This window comes from Schistocerca piceifrons, chromosome X (genome assembly GCF_021461385.2).
Source record: "Schistocerca piceifrons isolate TAMUIC-IGC-003096 chromosome X, iqSchPice1.1, whole genome shotgun sequence".
NCBI lineage: Eukaryota > Metazoa > Arthropoda > Insecta > Orthoptera > Acrididae > Schistocerca > Schistocerca piceifrons.
In genome coordinates this window covers 466,938,217-466,952,174 of record NC_060149.1, presented here as the reverse complement: position 1 = coordinate 466,952,174, position 13,958 = coordinate 466,938,217, and the positions used below count along the sequence as shown (strand labels likewise).

The following is a 13,958-nucleotide window of genomic DNA, read 5'->3' as shown; positions in this document are numbered from 1 at the left end:
TGAGAACACCTACACACGCTGCAGGTGATAGAAATACCGGTAGTGGTGATATAAATAAAAAAGAATAACGGGTGGCTCACTTGTCTGGTGTTTCTAACGATATGGAGTTTAATAGTCTCGTAGAATTTGTTTTTGAAGTGACAGTCTCTGCCATCGAACAATGCTATTTTGCACAGACTCTCAGTAAATGAATAGAAAGGGTGAGGAAGGAAGTGAGAAATGTTATAGTTAAATGTCTTGTCGACATCTAGGTTATCGGTGTTGGAACATTTGTTCACTTGGCAAAGAACAGAAAGAATCTGCTATAATCTCACATCAATGGAAACTTCTTAGCATTCGTTTCAGATGATTTAGTAGAAGAATGGAAAACCAGAAGCAATATGGGTGACTCAGACTGGAATCTAGCTTCTCTCAAATAAGAATCCCCTTCAACAACTCAGTTACTTCTCTCTGTTCTTAAACTTCAGGTGGCACTACCTGCAAGCACAAATTACTGGTAAATGTGTGCTGTCTCCTTATCATTTCCATCTGTTTGGCCATTCGCAAGTAACATGTTAGTTTCTCAAGAATACCTGACAATTATGTAACTCCGCTTGATTTTGCTCACTCCATAGCTAAACTGCAATAAGTCGGAAATAACTTAGCGAGTAAAATTATTATCATTTGTCACAGAAAATATGCATTGTCAGAAGGAAGTTGATTTGAATGTTTTTACTATCATGGGGGAGAGCGGGGCAAGATGGGGTGGAGGGCAAGATGGGGTTCTTGTAAGTGCTGCCAAGGCAGATGTCGCAACCTAACGGCAAATAGTTGAATTAGTAGGCTGTTGCTATGCAAGTGGCTGACAGTGCTGGCAGCCATTTTGAGCAAACCATTCAGAGAGTATACATTAAAATGTGTTTTCGTCTGTGTTGATGTAATTTTTTGTCGTTTTCAGACGTGAAAAGGTAAGAGAAGTAATTGTTTCTCGCACTCCCAAGTATTATCATTGAAAAAGCCGCTTTTCAGTGATAAATTAATGCATGCAATAACTAATTGAATAGATCCTTTGTGCTATAATGTTAACCTAACCTAAAAATGGTCCCTGGTGGCAAGACGGGGTATGCAGTGCGAGGGCAAGATGGGGTGCTCCACATGACATAACACATAATGCAAGAAATCTAATTTTATTGTTTATTTCCAGAAAATGGTTCAGACATATAAAAGGAAAAAAGAGAGGGATTCATGGAGTGACGAAGCTATGAAAAATGTTGTCACTGAAATAGTCAATGGCCGAATGGGTTATTATCAAACAGCAATGGCATTTCAGGTGCCCCAAACAACTCTTGGAGATAAGGTAAAAAAATTCAAATCAGAATCTAATGAAGTTGACAAAGGTGAATCTTTTGCTGTAAAGGATCAACTGAGACCTTACAAAAGTGTATTTAGCTCTGAAGAATAACAAGAATTAGTTATTTATATAAAGAATGTGGAAAGGCATTTGTTTGGTTTGACTGGTAGTGATGTAAAGTGGTTGCCATACCAGTTTGCTGTGAGAAATAACAAGCAGCATAATTTTATCCAGATCAGAGAATCAGCCAAAAGGATTGGCTGAGGGGATTTTTGCAAAGAAACCCAGGTTTATCACTTAGGAAACCAGAGCAGACCTCTGCAGCTAGAGAGATGGCTTTTAACAAAGTTAATGTGTCCAAATTCTTTGGTTTATTAGGGGAACTAATTTTTGAGAAATGGTTCAACAAATTCATTGAATTTTCTAAAGCAACCAAAGAGAAGCTCGTGCTGTTAGTGTTGGATGGGCATTCAACCCATATGCAGAGCCTGATTATAATTGATAGAACAAGGGATAATGGTGTGGTCATCCTCTGTTTTCCACACCATTGTACCCACAGGCTTCAGCCCATAGATGTTTCATTCATGAAGCCCCTCAGCCCATACTATGATCAAGAGCTAACCAACTGGCTAAGATCAAATCCTGGTAAAGTTGTTTCAGATTGCCGAGATTTTGGGCAAAACTTTTCTCAGAGCTGCAATCATGTTGACTGCCATAAATGGTTTCAAAAAGACAGGAATTTGTCCTTTCGAACCAAACATCTTCCCAGATTCAATGTCTGAAGTTTCTCTCACTGCAGACACTCCTTTAGCTACAAGTTGACTCACATAAGCAGGTTATGCCAGAGACAAGCGATGGTCCTGACAACCAAGCTGGTCCTAAAGAGCAAGATTCTCTTGCTGTTGGCCTAAGCCTTGGATGCTCATTTTGGGATGATAATAACCGCAAGTACCACACTACAAACAAGCAGGCTTCTGAGAACAACACCAATCAATTAAGGTCATTTGCTGTTTCACCTGAACAAATTGTCGTGATCCCTCATGTCGGAAAGAAAAACATCCAAAAAACAGACCACAAGAAAGGAAAAACTGTTGTTGTTACTAGGTCCTCTTACAAAAGAGCGCTTCTGGAGAGTGCAAGTAAAGTTAAGCCTGGCAAAAAGAAGGAACAAGAAGGAAAGAGTGCACCTGAGAAGAATGTTAAAGGATCCCTCTTTGTTTGTAAAGGAAAATGTGGGAAAAATAAAAAACCAATGACAAACTTGGCAAAGAAGATAAAAAAAAGGAAAAATTTAGAAGAATGCACATCAGAAGAAGATGACACTGCATGCCTGTATTGCGGATATTTCTACTTGCATTCAACAGAAGGATGGGTGAATGCATCTCTTGTAAGAAGTGGGCTCACTGTTCATGTGCAGGAGAACAGGACAAGGATGCCGAGGTACATCATGTCTGTGAATTTTGCTTTCAGAAAGATGATGATAACTGAAGAACAGTGAAATAAACCTACTAGTGATTAAAGTAAAAATGATTGAACATCTTTATCCTCCACTAACAAGAATTATTTTAGTTAGGCCTATTGAAGTTAATATTTTGAGTAACTAATTTAACTTTTTTATCATGCAGTGTTTTAGGTATTGAAATTAATGTTACAATTACTTTTTTAAGTTAGCAGCCCATTTAAATAATTTCTTCGCAATACAATGTTAAAAAGATGATTTGTATTTAGTTATTGGAGTTATCCTTAGTAATTAAAGTTAATGTTTAAAGTTAATATTTTAAAGTTAATAGTTACTGAACTTTAACATCATATAATGTTTACTTCATGCATTTTCATTAGATATTGAAATAAATCTTTTATAAATTTGTAAACCTGTGTTCACTGAATCATTTAATAACCTTTGGCTTGTACAGTATTGGAGCAACCCACCTTGGCCCCACCTGTGTACCCCATCTTGCCCTCACTATAGGGCAAGATGCGGTACTTGGTAAATGTTGAAAAAATATTTTTTTATACACTATTGGACATTAAAATTGCTACACCACGAAGATGGCGTGCTACAGACGTGAAATTTAACCGACAGGAAGAAGATGCTGTGATATGCAAATGATTAGCTTTTCAGAGCATTCACAGAAGATTGGCGCCGGTGGCGACACCTACAATGTGCTGATATGAGGAAAGTTTCCAACCGATTTCTCATACACAAACAGCAGTTGACCGGCGTTGCCTGGTGAAACGTTGTTGTGATACTTCGTGTAAGGAGGAGAAATGCGTACCATCACGTTTCCGACTTTGATAAAGGTCGGATTGTAGCCCGTCACGATTGCGGTTTATCGTATCGCGATATTGTTGCTCGCGTTGGTCGACATCCAATGACTGTTAGCAGAATATGGAGTCAGTGGGTTCAGGAGGGCAATACGGAACGCCGTGCTGGATCCCAACGGCCTCGTATCACTAGCAGTCGAGATGACAGGCATCTTATCCGCATGGCTGTAACGGATCGTGCAGCCACGTCTCGATCCCCGAGTCAACAGATGGGGACGTTTGCAAGACGACAACCATCTGCACAAACAGTTCGACGATGTTTGCAGCAGCATGGACTATCAGCTCGGAGACCATGGCTGCGGTTACCCTTGATGCTGAATCACAGACAGGAGCGCCTGCGATGGTGTCCTCAATGACAAACCTGGGAGCACGAATGGCAAAACGTCATTTTTTCGGATGAATCCAGGTTCTGTTTACAGCATCATGATGGTTGCATCTGTGTTTGGCAACATCGCGGTGAACGCACATTGGAAGCGTGTATTCGTCATTGCCATACTGGCGTAACCCGGCATGATGGTATGGGGTGCCACTGGTTACACGTCTCGGTCACCTCTTGTTCGCCTTGACGGCACTTTGAACAGTGGACGTTACATTTCAGATGTGTTACGACCCGTGGCTCTACCCTTCATTCAATCCCTGTGAAACCCTACATTTCAGCAGGATAATGCACGACCGCATGTTGCAGGTCCTGTGCGGGCCTTTCTGGATACAGAAAATGTTCGACTGCTGCCCTGGCCAGCACTTTCTCCAGATCTCTCACCAACTGAAAACGTCTGGTCAATGGTGGCCGAGAAACTGGCTCATCACAATACAAACCCAAATAGACTTCCAAGACTTACTACGCTGGGAAAGCCTAAGGAGAATTCTATATTTGTTCCACACACTTATTTGATACGTGAATCATCTGCGAAACTAAAGATATGTAGCACTCTTTGTTGAGTTATTCCTCACTTGCTGATTTCCGAGAATTTCTACATAGCATAGTGTATAGCCTCGGATGTGTCAAGAATTTGAAACTAACGTAGGGGTGCGATTCCTACGACAATAACAAGCACATTTATTTTATGTACATACGTCAATTGCACAAAGTATGACAAAATGACCTTACAGAAACATTTTCTTCAATGATGGGGCCTCGTTTGAACGAAATTACATCATAAACTTACAAAAGCACTCACAGATGGGCAGATCCTAATAATATCAATGGTTCGCTTCTCGCCAATCACGCTGTCTGTTCTACTTAAAAATTGAACGATGCGCCACAGCGCAGTGCAGTTTGTATACCTATTAATTTTTTTTTATTGCGGTGGCGGTGGATCGAATTTCGGAGTTGAGTACAGTGGCCAGTTCCGTTTCCTGACTGTAATCCTATGGACGAATGTTTCTGATAACATATCAAATGTGTAATGTACTTTGGCTAGCGACAACGATTTGGAACAGCATATGCATAGCACCTGTGAAGCTGTTCAACTGCATCTAAGTACCATCGGGCGGATTCGCTGCCCCTGGATGAGAAGTTGCCACGCATGCATTGCTCCTGACGGCGAACAGTTTGAGCGTCTCCTTTGGCAAGGCCACTGTATGCCCTCAACCGCTCTGGCTCAGCAACGATGCAGTGTGCAACGTACGTCCACAAGGATTTTTCGTCTTGTTCCTATATTAGGAATCAACCCCTCCCGATTGCTACAAATATTAAGAAACTCATTGTAAAACATTCGGAACCAAAATGGTGGTACCCCACATCCTTGTACAGCAGATAAGGATATTTTGGTCTGTAGCCCTATTAAGTGCTGATTTTCTGATGTTGGTGTAGCTGTGGAATAATTATTATTTCCTTGTAGTCTACCCTTGTATCTCCGTCCACTTTGAATAAAATATTCCGATCATTAATGTAGTAATTAACTTTGACGTCATTGAAGATTATCTTTCACTTCTTTGTATTAATACGATTTGCTTATTAACACGATTTGAGTTGATCCAGTCAGCCAGTGAAACGTTAACGTACGGAACCAGTCTGGTCTTACAGGATAGAACTGCAATGTTGCTAGGATAACGACTTACAACAGAAATCTATAATATTCATAACCTGCCTCGGGAACGGATGTGTGTGATGTCCTTAGGTTAGTAGGTTTAGGTAGTTCTAAGTCTAGGGGACTGATGACCTCAGATGTTAAGTCCCATAGTGCTTAGTGCTTAGGGCCATTTGAATATTCATAATGGCTGTGTGCTTAAACTGTCGTAATTACAGTGATCCCACTATCATGACCTACGGCTTAAGTCATTAGATTAATTAACATATGTCCTAGTACTGAACATTAGAACGTGTTAATGATTTGATACATGCCAGTTAGCGTGCGATTGAAACTACAACAACATGTATACTAAAAAACTCGTAATACAATGGAAAATATGGACTGACTTAACCACATTAAAAAGATTCAGGAAGCAAATAAAAAGATTTTACGTGAAAAATATTTTTTCAATTGGTTCTTACATAGTGGTTTTAAATTAGCAAGACTTTTGAAATCTAATTGAAGTGTATTCAGCACATTTTTGCTCTTGTAATAAACTCCTATACGCTCTACACTCTAGATTTTTGAACTGCTGTGCAAGATATGTTTCGATCTCGTGGTATTGTAAGTACCAAGTTTGGAGTCCACTCGTAATTCAATTTGCTCTCCTCTGAAGAGTGAAGATTTCTTTTGCCACGGCCCGATTAGCTCAATAAATGAAAATCTGTGTCTGGAATGAATGGAAATATTATGAGTATGCTATTCCATCGGCATCTTTAAAAAGGTAGCTGATGCCGTTACTTGCAAGGCAAATCACGCTGACTTCTAGACAGATCAAGAATATGGCTCGGAGAGTTTAGAGTTCTTTCGGCGTGCAAGACCAAGAATTAGCAGTATTTTTTAATATTCAAATTTTAGACTTAGGTCTTCTTATACGTACTGAGTCCGTGGAACTATGCCAGGTGTCTCTCTTATGGGTTTTTCAGGCGCATTTTCTCTGGTGTTTAGGCAGATACGTGCAATTTCATTTTTGCAACTTGTAGCTGGAGACAGACCGAACGCTGGCTGAGGTGGCCGAGCGGTTCTAGATGCTACAGTCTGGAACCGCGCGACCGCTACGGTCGCAGGTTCGAATCCTGCCTCGGGCATGGCTGTGTGTGATGTCCTTAGGTTAGGTTTAAGTAGTTCTAAGTTCTAGGGGACTGATGACCTCAGAAGTTAAGTCCCATAGTGCTCAGAGCCATTTGAACCATTTTTGAACAGACCGAACAAATAATACTCATCACGTCTTTCATACGGAAAGCGTCAGTTTATTTCCCAGCAGAAACAAAATTATTTTTCAATCGGATTTTTGCGCGTCCATTCGTCAGAGCGGTCCCAAATTGGTCAAGTGTGTTAGTCGTTTCTGCCTATATGTATTAACAGAAACAGTACAACACGTAGAATAAACAGTACCCCAGAGCGACTGGGCAGCGCTTCTGCATGGAGGAGCAGTCAGCGCGGGCCAGGGCGGTGTCGCCTCGTGTTTTACTGCCCCTGTTAACATATATCGATAAAGCGAACATCTCAGTAGACGTATTAGGAACCGCTCTACCAAATAAAAAATTCGGTTCAGAAGTCATTTTGTTTGTAGTGGGAAACAAACCGACGCTTTCCGTCAACGCTGGGCGTCGCCTGAAAGACGTGATGAGTATTATTTGTTTGGGCTGACTCCAGTTACACGTTGCAGAAACATTAGGGATAATGCGCCTGATGGCCCTTAGGAGAGACACCCCGTATATGCAAAAAAAAAATCTGTTTTTTTAAGCTTGAAGCAAGTTCATTGCAACTAAACCATTTTTGGACATTCATGAAAAAGTTGTTTGTACATATCACTGTATTGCTGTCTGCTGTATTTTCAACAAATTGGGGCGCATTGTGTGCAACGAAGGAAATTATTCGCACAGTTATTGCACAGAATGGGAGACTATTTATTAAAATAGGAAACAACATGGGACTGTGCACAGAGCTTCACTGTACTCCCGTGCGTACTGTATGTCACTATGATGAAGTTAGTATTCCATCTGCACCCTTAAATGACATCTTCTATTTTCGTTCTGTTAGGCGTACCTCAGTCCACATCCTGACTCTTTCAGTAAAAATGAAAAGCCTATTCTGCTCAGGAGAATAGCATGATCCACGCATTAAAAACCGTTGGACCGAAAGATTTGAACACATGCCGTTTTAATGTTTAGTGATCCAAGAGTAAGATCAGTGAAGGAGAATGTTGTAGTATCTTGACAGAGCAGGTGCTCACCTCGTCGACCTGCGCCTGTGTCTGCTGGAGCCTCTTCTGCGCGGCTATCTGCTGCGGGGTCCTGGGCCCGCCCACGATGGCGCCATCCTCCCCTGGCGTCAGGCCGGCACCTCCTGGCGCTGCGGGCGCTCCCTCGGCAGACCTGCAACACGAAGCACCCCGTACCTGTCAGCGGCCTTCCGAGGAGCGAGGGAGACGCTATTTGCTTGCTTCTGGATCTCGTGGACGAACAGAGCGAGCTATGTTTCCCTGAATGCTGCTTATTCCTGCAAGGAAGTACGCGGGCGTGTAATGCCTCCCAACCTGAAAAGCTTGTAAGAGTGTGTTGCAATGTACGTTGAGCTGCGAAATAATTGTTAAGAAAAAATTTCATACGTTGCGCTGTTAATTAGAATTGAAGTCAGCCAGTCAGGCCGCTGCGCTCCCAGAATCGAGCGGTCCGCCACAGACGGTGTCGCCCAACGTGTCCTTCGTTTGGTTTCCTAAAACGAAACATGACAGCGATTAAAAAACTGGACATGGAACGGTAGTATGGATCGAACCTGAGCCTAAGGTCAGCAGTCTCGTGCGTTATCATCTACGCCAGGCATGAGCAACCCTTGGTGACCCGCGGGCCTGATTCACATACGTCCTTAAGCTCGAAGGCCGCTTCGTCACCTGACGTGACAGCAACGCTTCTAAAGTCGAAATCATTGCGCCCGTGACAATGTTTGCGGGATACCACGCGGATATGAATCGTACCCATATACCTACGGTCCGCGCTAGCAAAATTATGCCTCAAAACACGCGTATCTGAGACATCATCATTTTAAGTTCATCCCATTTTCAGAGGTTTATATTTATTTATGCGTTTCTTTACTTAGGATGTTTTACAATAGCTGTCTTAGAAATTTCCGTTGCACAGTTCTCCAACGCCGTTAGTAAAAAAGTGATGTTCACAATATCTAAATAAATGTAAACATATGAAGCTAGGTTGCTGGGCATCTTGAAATGTCATCATGAAAAAATAAATGCTCATAAAGGCAGTTGGTTGCAGCTAATTCATTACAAATTGCATTCAGTTTCAACAAGTGCAGTGGCCTAATATATCCACAATGGATAAGGATTGCAGGCCAGGCTGACCGAGCGGTTCTAGGCGCTACAGTCTGGAAACGCGCACCGCTACGGTTGCAGATCCGAATCCTGCCTCGGGCATGGATGTGTGTGATGTCCTTAGGTTACTTAGGTTTAAGTAGTTCTAAGTTCTAGGGGACTGATGACCTCAGAAGTTAAGTCCCATAGTGCTCAGTGCCATTTGAACCATTTTTTGGATAAGGATTATTTACTAATCTTAATGCGAGAAAGAATAGAAGAATAAAATAAGGCAATGAGACAGGTAATCAAAATCGATAAGGTGTTAGGAGTACATTTGCGATTTTTTGTCCCAGACAGGTCATTAGGGTGTCTAAAATTTAGTGTGTTAATATCCACGAGCATTTTTTAAATATTTGTCCATAAATACTTTTGGTGACTGATCGCATACGCATGGATTGTTTCTGTAACACTAAATAAATTAAGTCATCATTTCTTCTTCCATTTTAAAAAGTTTTAATGTCTAAATCGCTTGAAGTCTGCATATATCGGCTGTATTGCACAGAAGCCAAACTAGAATAATGCGAACAAGAGAAGGGCAAATATCCGAAAATTCGTCACAGAGGAGTACAATGTGAGCGCCTATCTCTCTCTCTCTCTCTCTCTCTCTCTCTCTGTCTCTCTCTCTCTCTCCCACGAATTTCTTCCACGTGCCGGATTGAAATCGATCGCTGGCCAGACCCAGTCATTGGGCTGCCGGTTGCCCATCCATGATGAGAACAACTGACACTAATTGTATCACGCGGGACGTTTGAATTAGCGGGCGCAACGGCCTGATTGGCTAACTTCAGTGCTAATTAACTTGGAAACGGCGCAGCATATCGAATTTTTTTCTTAACAACTATCTCTCAGCACAATCTACCCTGTAACATCCTTACAAGATTTTCGGACTGTTTCTGACCACCCCGTTTATTATCTCTACATTGGAAGCCGTTTTATTTATCCATGCAACACCCTGTAAGCAGGTTACGAGTAGGTGACATCCTTCTTATGTGGCCTAATGGTAGTGATAGAACTGCCCCGTATGGGACTACAGGTATTTATTATGTAAACGTCGCACTGGCTCAAATGTGCTAACCTGTATACAAATCATATCACAGACAGTATGAGCAATTCTAGTATCTGTACATGTAGGAAGATCTTTCATGGCTGAGAGTCTAAATGGCTGAAGTCCTGCCACCGAGAAGATCATGTGACTGGACTGCCATGTCCGATCCATCGAGCATCAAACCTGCTCGAGATGACTTCGCAGTATGGTGGTTGGCGGCTGAGAACCACCATATTAAGCCATCGACGCTTCATAACGCCAAAGGCAGTGTCCTGCAGTGCAGTGCAGTCACCGCACGTCTTGCCTGTAAAGCGTCGTGGCAGAACGACCACTCCCACGAGGCCGCAGCCAGCAATCACTGCCTACACACGCGGGCTGAACCGGTACTGGTGATTCATGGCCACCATCCCACAGGGATTCAGCGTACCCGACATATAGTAGGAAAATAAGTGGTTAGTCCATTAAATGTACTGGCCCTTTAAAGGAAATAGACTCAGCCATGGGAACCTTGCGTTTCTGGAAATACACTCCTGGAAATGGAAAAAAGAATACATTGACACCGGTGTGTCAGACCCACCATACTTGCTCTGGACACTGCGAGAGGGCTGTACAAGCAATGATCACACCCACGGCACAGCGGACACACCAGGAACCGCGGTGTTGGCCGTCGAATGGCGCTAGCTGCGCAGCATTTGTGCACCGCCGCCGTCAGTGTCAGCCAGTTTGCCGTGGCATATGGAGCTCCATCGCAGTCTTTAACACTGGTAGCATGCCGCGACAGCGTGGACGTGAACCGTATGTGCAGTTGACGGACTTTGAGCGAGGGCGTATAGTGGGCATGCGGGAGGCCGGGTGGACGTACCGCCGAATTGCTCAACACGTGGGGCGTGAGGTCTCCACAGTACATCGATGTTGTCGCCAGTGGTCGGCGGAAGGTGCACGTGTCCGTCGACCTGGGACCGGACCGCAGCGACGCACGGATGCACGCCAAGACCGTAGGATCCTATGCAGTGCCGCCACTTCCCAGCAAATTAGGGACACTGTTGCTCCTGGGGTATCGGCGAGGACCATTCGCAACCGTCTCCATGAAGCTGGGCTACGGTCCCGCACACCGTTAGGCCGTCTTCCGCTCACGCCCCAACATCGTGCAGCCCGCCTCCAGTGGTGTCGCGACAGGCGTGAATGGAGGGACGAATGGAGACGTGTCGTCTTCAGCGATGAGAGTCGCTTCTGCCTTGGTGCCAATTATGGTCGTATGCGTGTTTGGCGCCGTGCAGGTGAGCGCCACAATCAGGACTGCATACGACCGAGGCACACAGGGCCAACACCCGGCATCATGGTGTGGGGAGCGATCTCCTTCACTGGCCGTACACCACTGGTGATCGTCGAGGGGACACTGAATAGTGCACGGTACATCAAAACCGTCATCGAACCCATCGTTCTACCATTCCTAGACCGGCAAGGGAACTTGCTGTTCCAACAGGACAATGCACGTCCGCATGTATCCCGTGCCACCCAACGTGCTCTAGAAGGTGTAAGTCAACTACCCTGGCCAGCAAGATCTCCGGATCTGTCCCCCATTGAGCATGTTTGGGACTGGATGAAGCGTCGTCTCACGCGGTCTGCACGTCCAGCACGAACGCTGGTCCAACTGAGGCGCCAGGTGGAAATGGCATGGCAAGCCGTTCCACAGGACTACATCCAGCATCTCTACGATCGTCTCCATGGGAGAATAGCAGCCTGCATTGCTGCGAAAGGTGGATATACACTGTACTAGTGCCGACATTGTGCATGCTCTGTTGCCTGTGTCTATGTGCCTGTGGTTCTGTCAGTGTGATCATGTGATGTATCTGACCCCAGGAATGTGTCAATAAAGTTTCCCCTTCCTGGGACAATGAATTCACGGTGTTCTTATTTCAATTTCCAGGAGTGTATATCCACTGCAACTCATTTGTTCTTTATCCATTCAGGGATCGAACTCCACAATTTGCATCCATGGATCCAAATCATCCTGTGTAACTGTAGAAGTTCATTCAAATTTCATCGGAACCAAACAGAACTTAGTGGAAATTTAATAAAATGGAAATCTAGTTCGACAATTCTTACAGAAGGACGGGAAACTTCTGCTACAGTACACTCTTCTGAAACAGCGCTAATGTGACCACCGAGTTTAAAGTACCTATCCACCAGGAAAATCACCATGCCAATGTCCATACTACACTATGATTAAACAACATACTTTCCGGGTGTTCAATATCTATGCTGTACTACGAATAGATAATTTCGCATGGCGTTTTCATCCGCTGTAAAATATGCAGTACTTTTAAGAGATCAAACTTTCTCGTTTCAGTAACGTTTAAATGGTAATAACGGTCCGAATGCAAACGTAGAGCGCTTGTTTCAGCAACAGATTCGATCAAAACGTGCATTGACAGAAATAAGAAGCTCTACACAATGAACGTCTTTATCGAACGCCACCAAACTTATACTCCAGTATTTACATGGCTGTGGGATATTTTGATTAAAATTTAATCCTTATGTGCGTTTATTTCCAGTATTTTCAGTATAGAAAAGAAGCAGTATCTGCAGATGGAGTATGTTGAGAGTACATGATGACTGCTGGATGTGTCTAATGTTACTGAAACTTTTCAGATGAAGATTGCAGCACAGTATCCGCAGAGGCTGTGCACATACAGCTTATCGCCATATTTCAGACTGTGAGAAAAATTGAATCATTGGCAAAACGAAGATAAGAGCATCATACCGACAGATCACACAGACAGTTGATTGTCGTGCAACAGAATGCGTGTTGACGAGATAGACTCAGAAGAACATTGTGGCAATAGAGAAGGCTCGACACCTTCTAGGTGGATTACACCACGGAAAGATAACAACTGCAGTAGTGGCGTAACCACACTCTTATAAGGGACGATCAAAAAGTTACTGTCTAGGGCGTTGCAGCGTACATGCAGCACAGCGTGACGCATATAAGCAACGACATGTAGGCTAGGGATTAGTGTGGCATTCGTGTCTTTCAGACATGTTTGCGGTAAATGCGGAAACGTGGACTATGGCCACGTCATTACGAATAGTGTCCAAACAGGACCAACGTGCTGTTATTCTTTTCTTGGCTGCCGAAGGTCAAACACTGGTAGATATCCATCGGAACGTGAAGAATGTGTATGGGGCAGCATGTCTGTCGAACTTCCCCGTTCTGGAAGGGTGCGCCAAGTTCCGTGATGGTCGCGGTGCGAGACAAGACGCCTGTCGATCTGGGAGGCCAGCCTCATCCACTGCGGACAAGTGGGGGGCATTCGAGCACCCGCCCTCCACTACTGATCTCTGCCAATGCAAATTTGTTTTACCAAACGGGTACCTTCAACCTGGTGCGTCGGTGTGATGATTGCACCAATACTCACAGCCTCTTTGCCTAATCGACATACTGATTCTGGCAGTACGGCCTCCGAACGGAAATTTTTTGATCACCCTTTTCAATATCCAAAGCGCCGTCGCTGCTTCTTTATCCGTAGCACCAACGGGACACGACAAACCGACTGACGACGATCTCATCAGCATGATGTTCTCTATGCCATCAGCATGAGTAAGATATTGCTCATTCACGAACTGAGTATAGCAGATTTATGAAATTTTAGCAAATACAGTTCGACAATAATCTACACGAAGGTGACAAAAGTCATGGGATATCTCGTAATAACATGTCGGACCTCCTTCCGCTTGCCGTAATGCAGTAACTCGACGTAACATAAACTCAACAAGTCGTTGGAAGTCCCCTTCAGATACATCGAGTCATGCTGC

General features: G+C 43.8%; 1 protein-coding gene across 1 annotated transcript in view; it reads right to left on the bottom strand.

The window, feature by feature from the left end:
* Positions 1 to 13,958, bottom strand: part of LOC124721559 (vesicle-associated membrane protein 2) — a 171,889-nt gene that overhangs the window by 41,148 nt on the left and 116,783 nt on the right. The window contains exon 2 of the mRNA XM_047246596.1: positions 7,964 to 8,105. Within this exon, the coding sequence (XP_047102552.1) occupies positions 7,964 to 8,105 (142 nt within the window). The remainder of the gene's footprint in view (positions 1 to 7,963; positions 8,106 to 13,958) is intronic.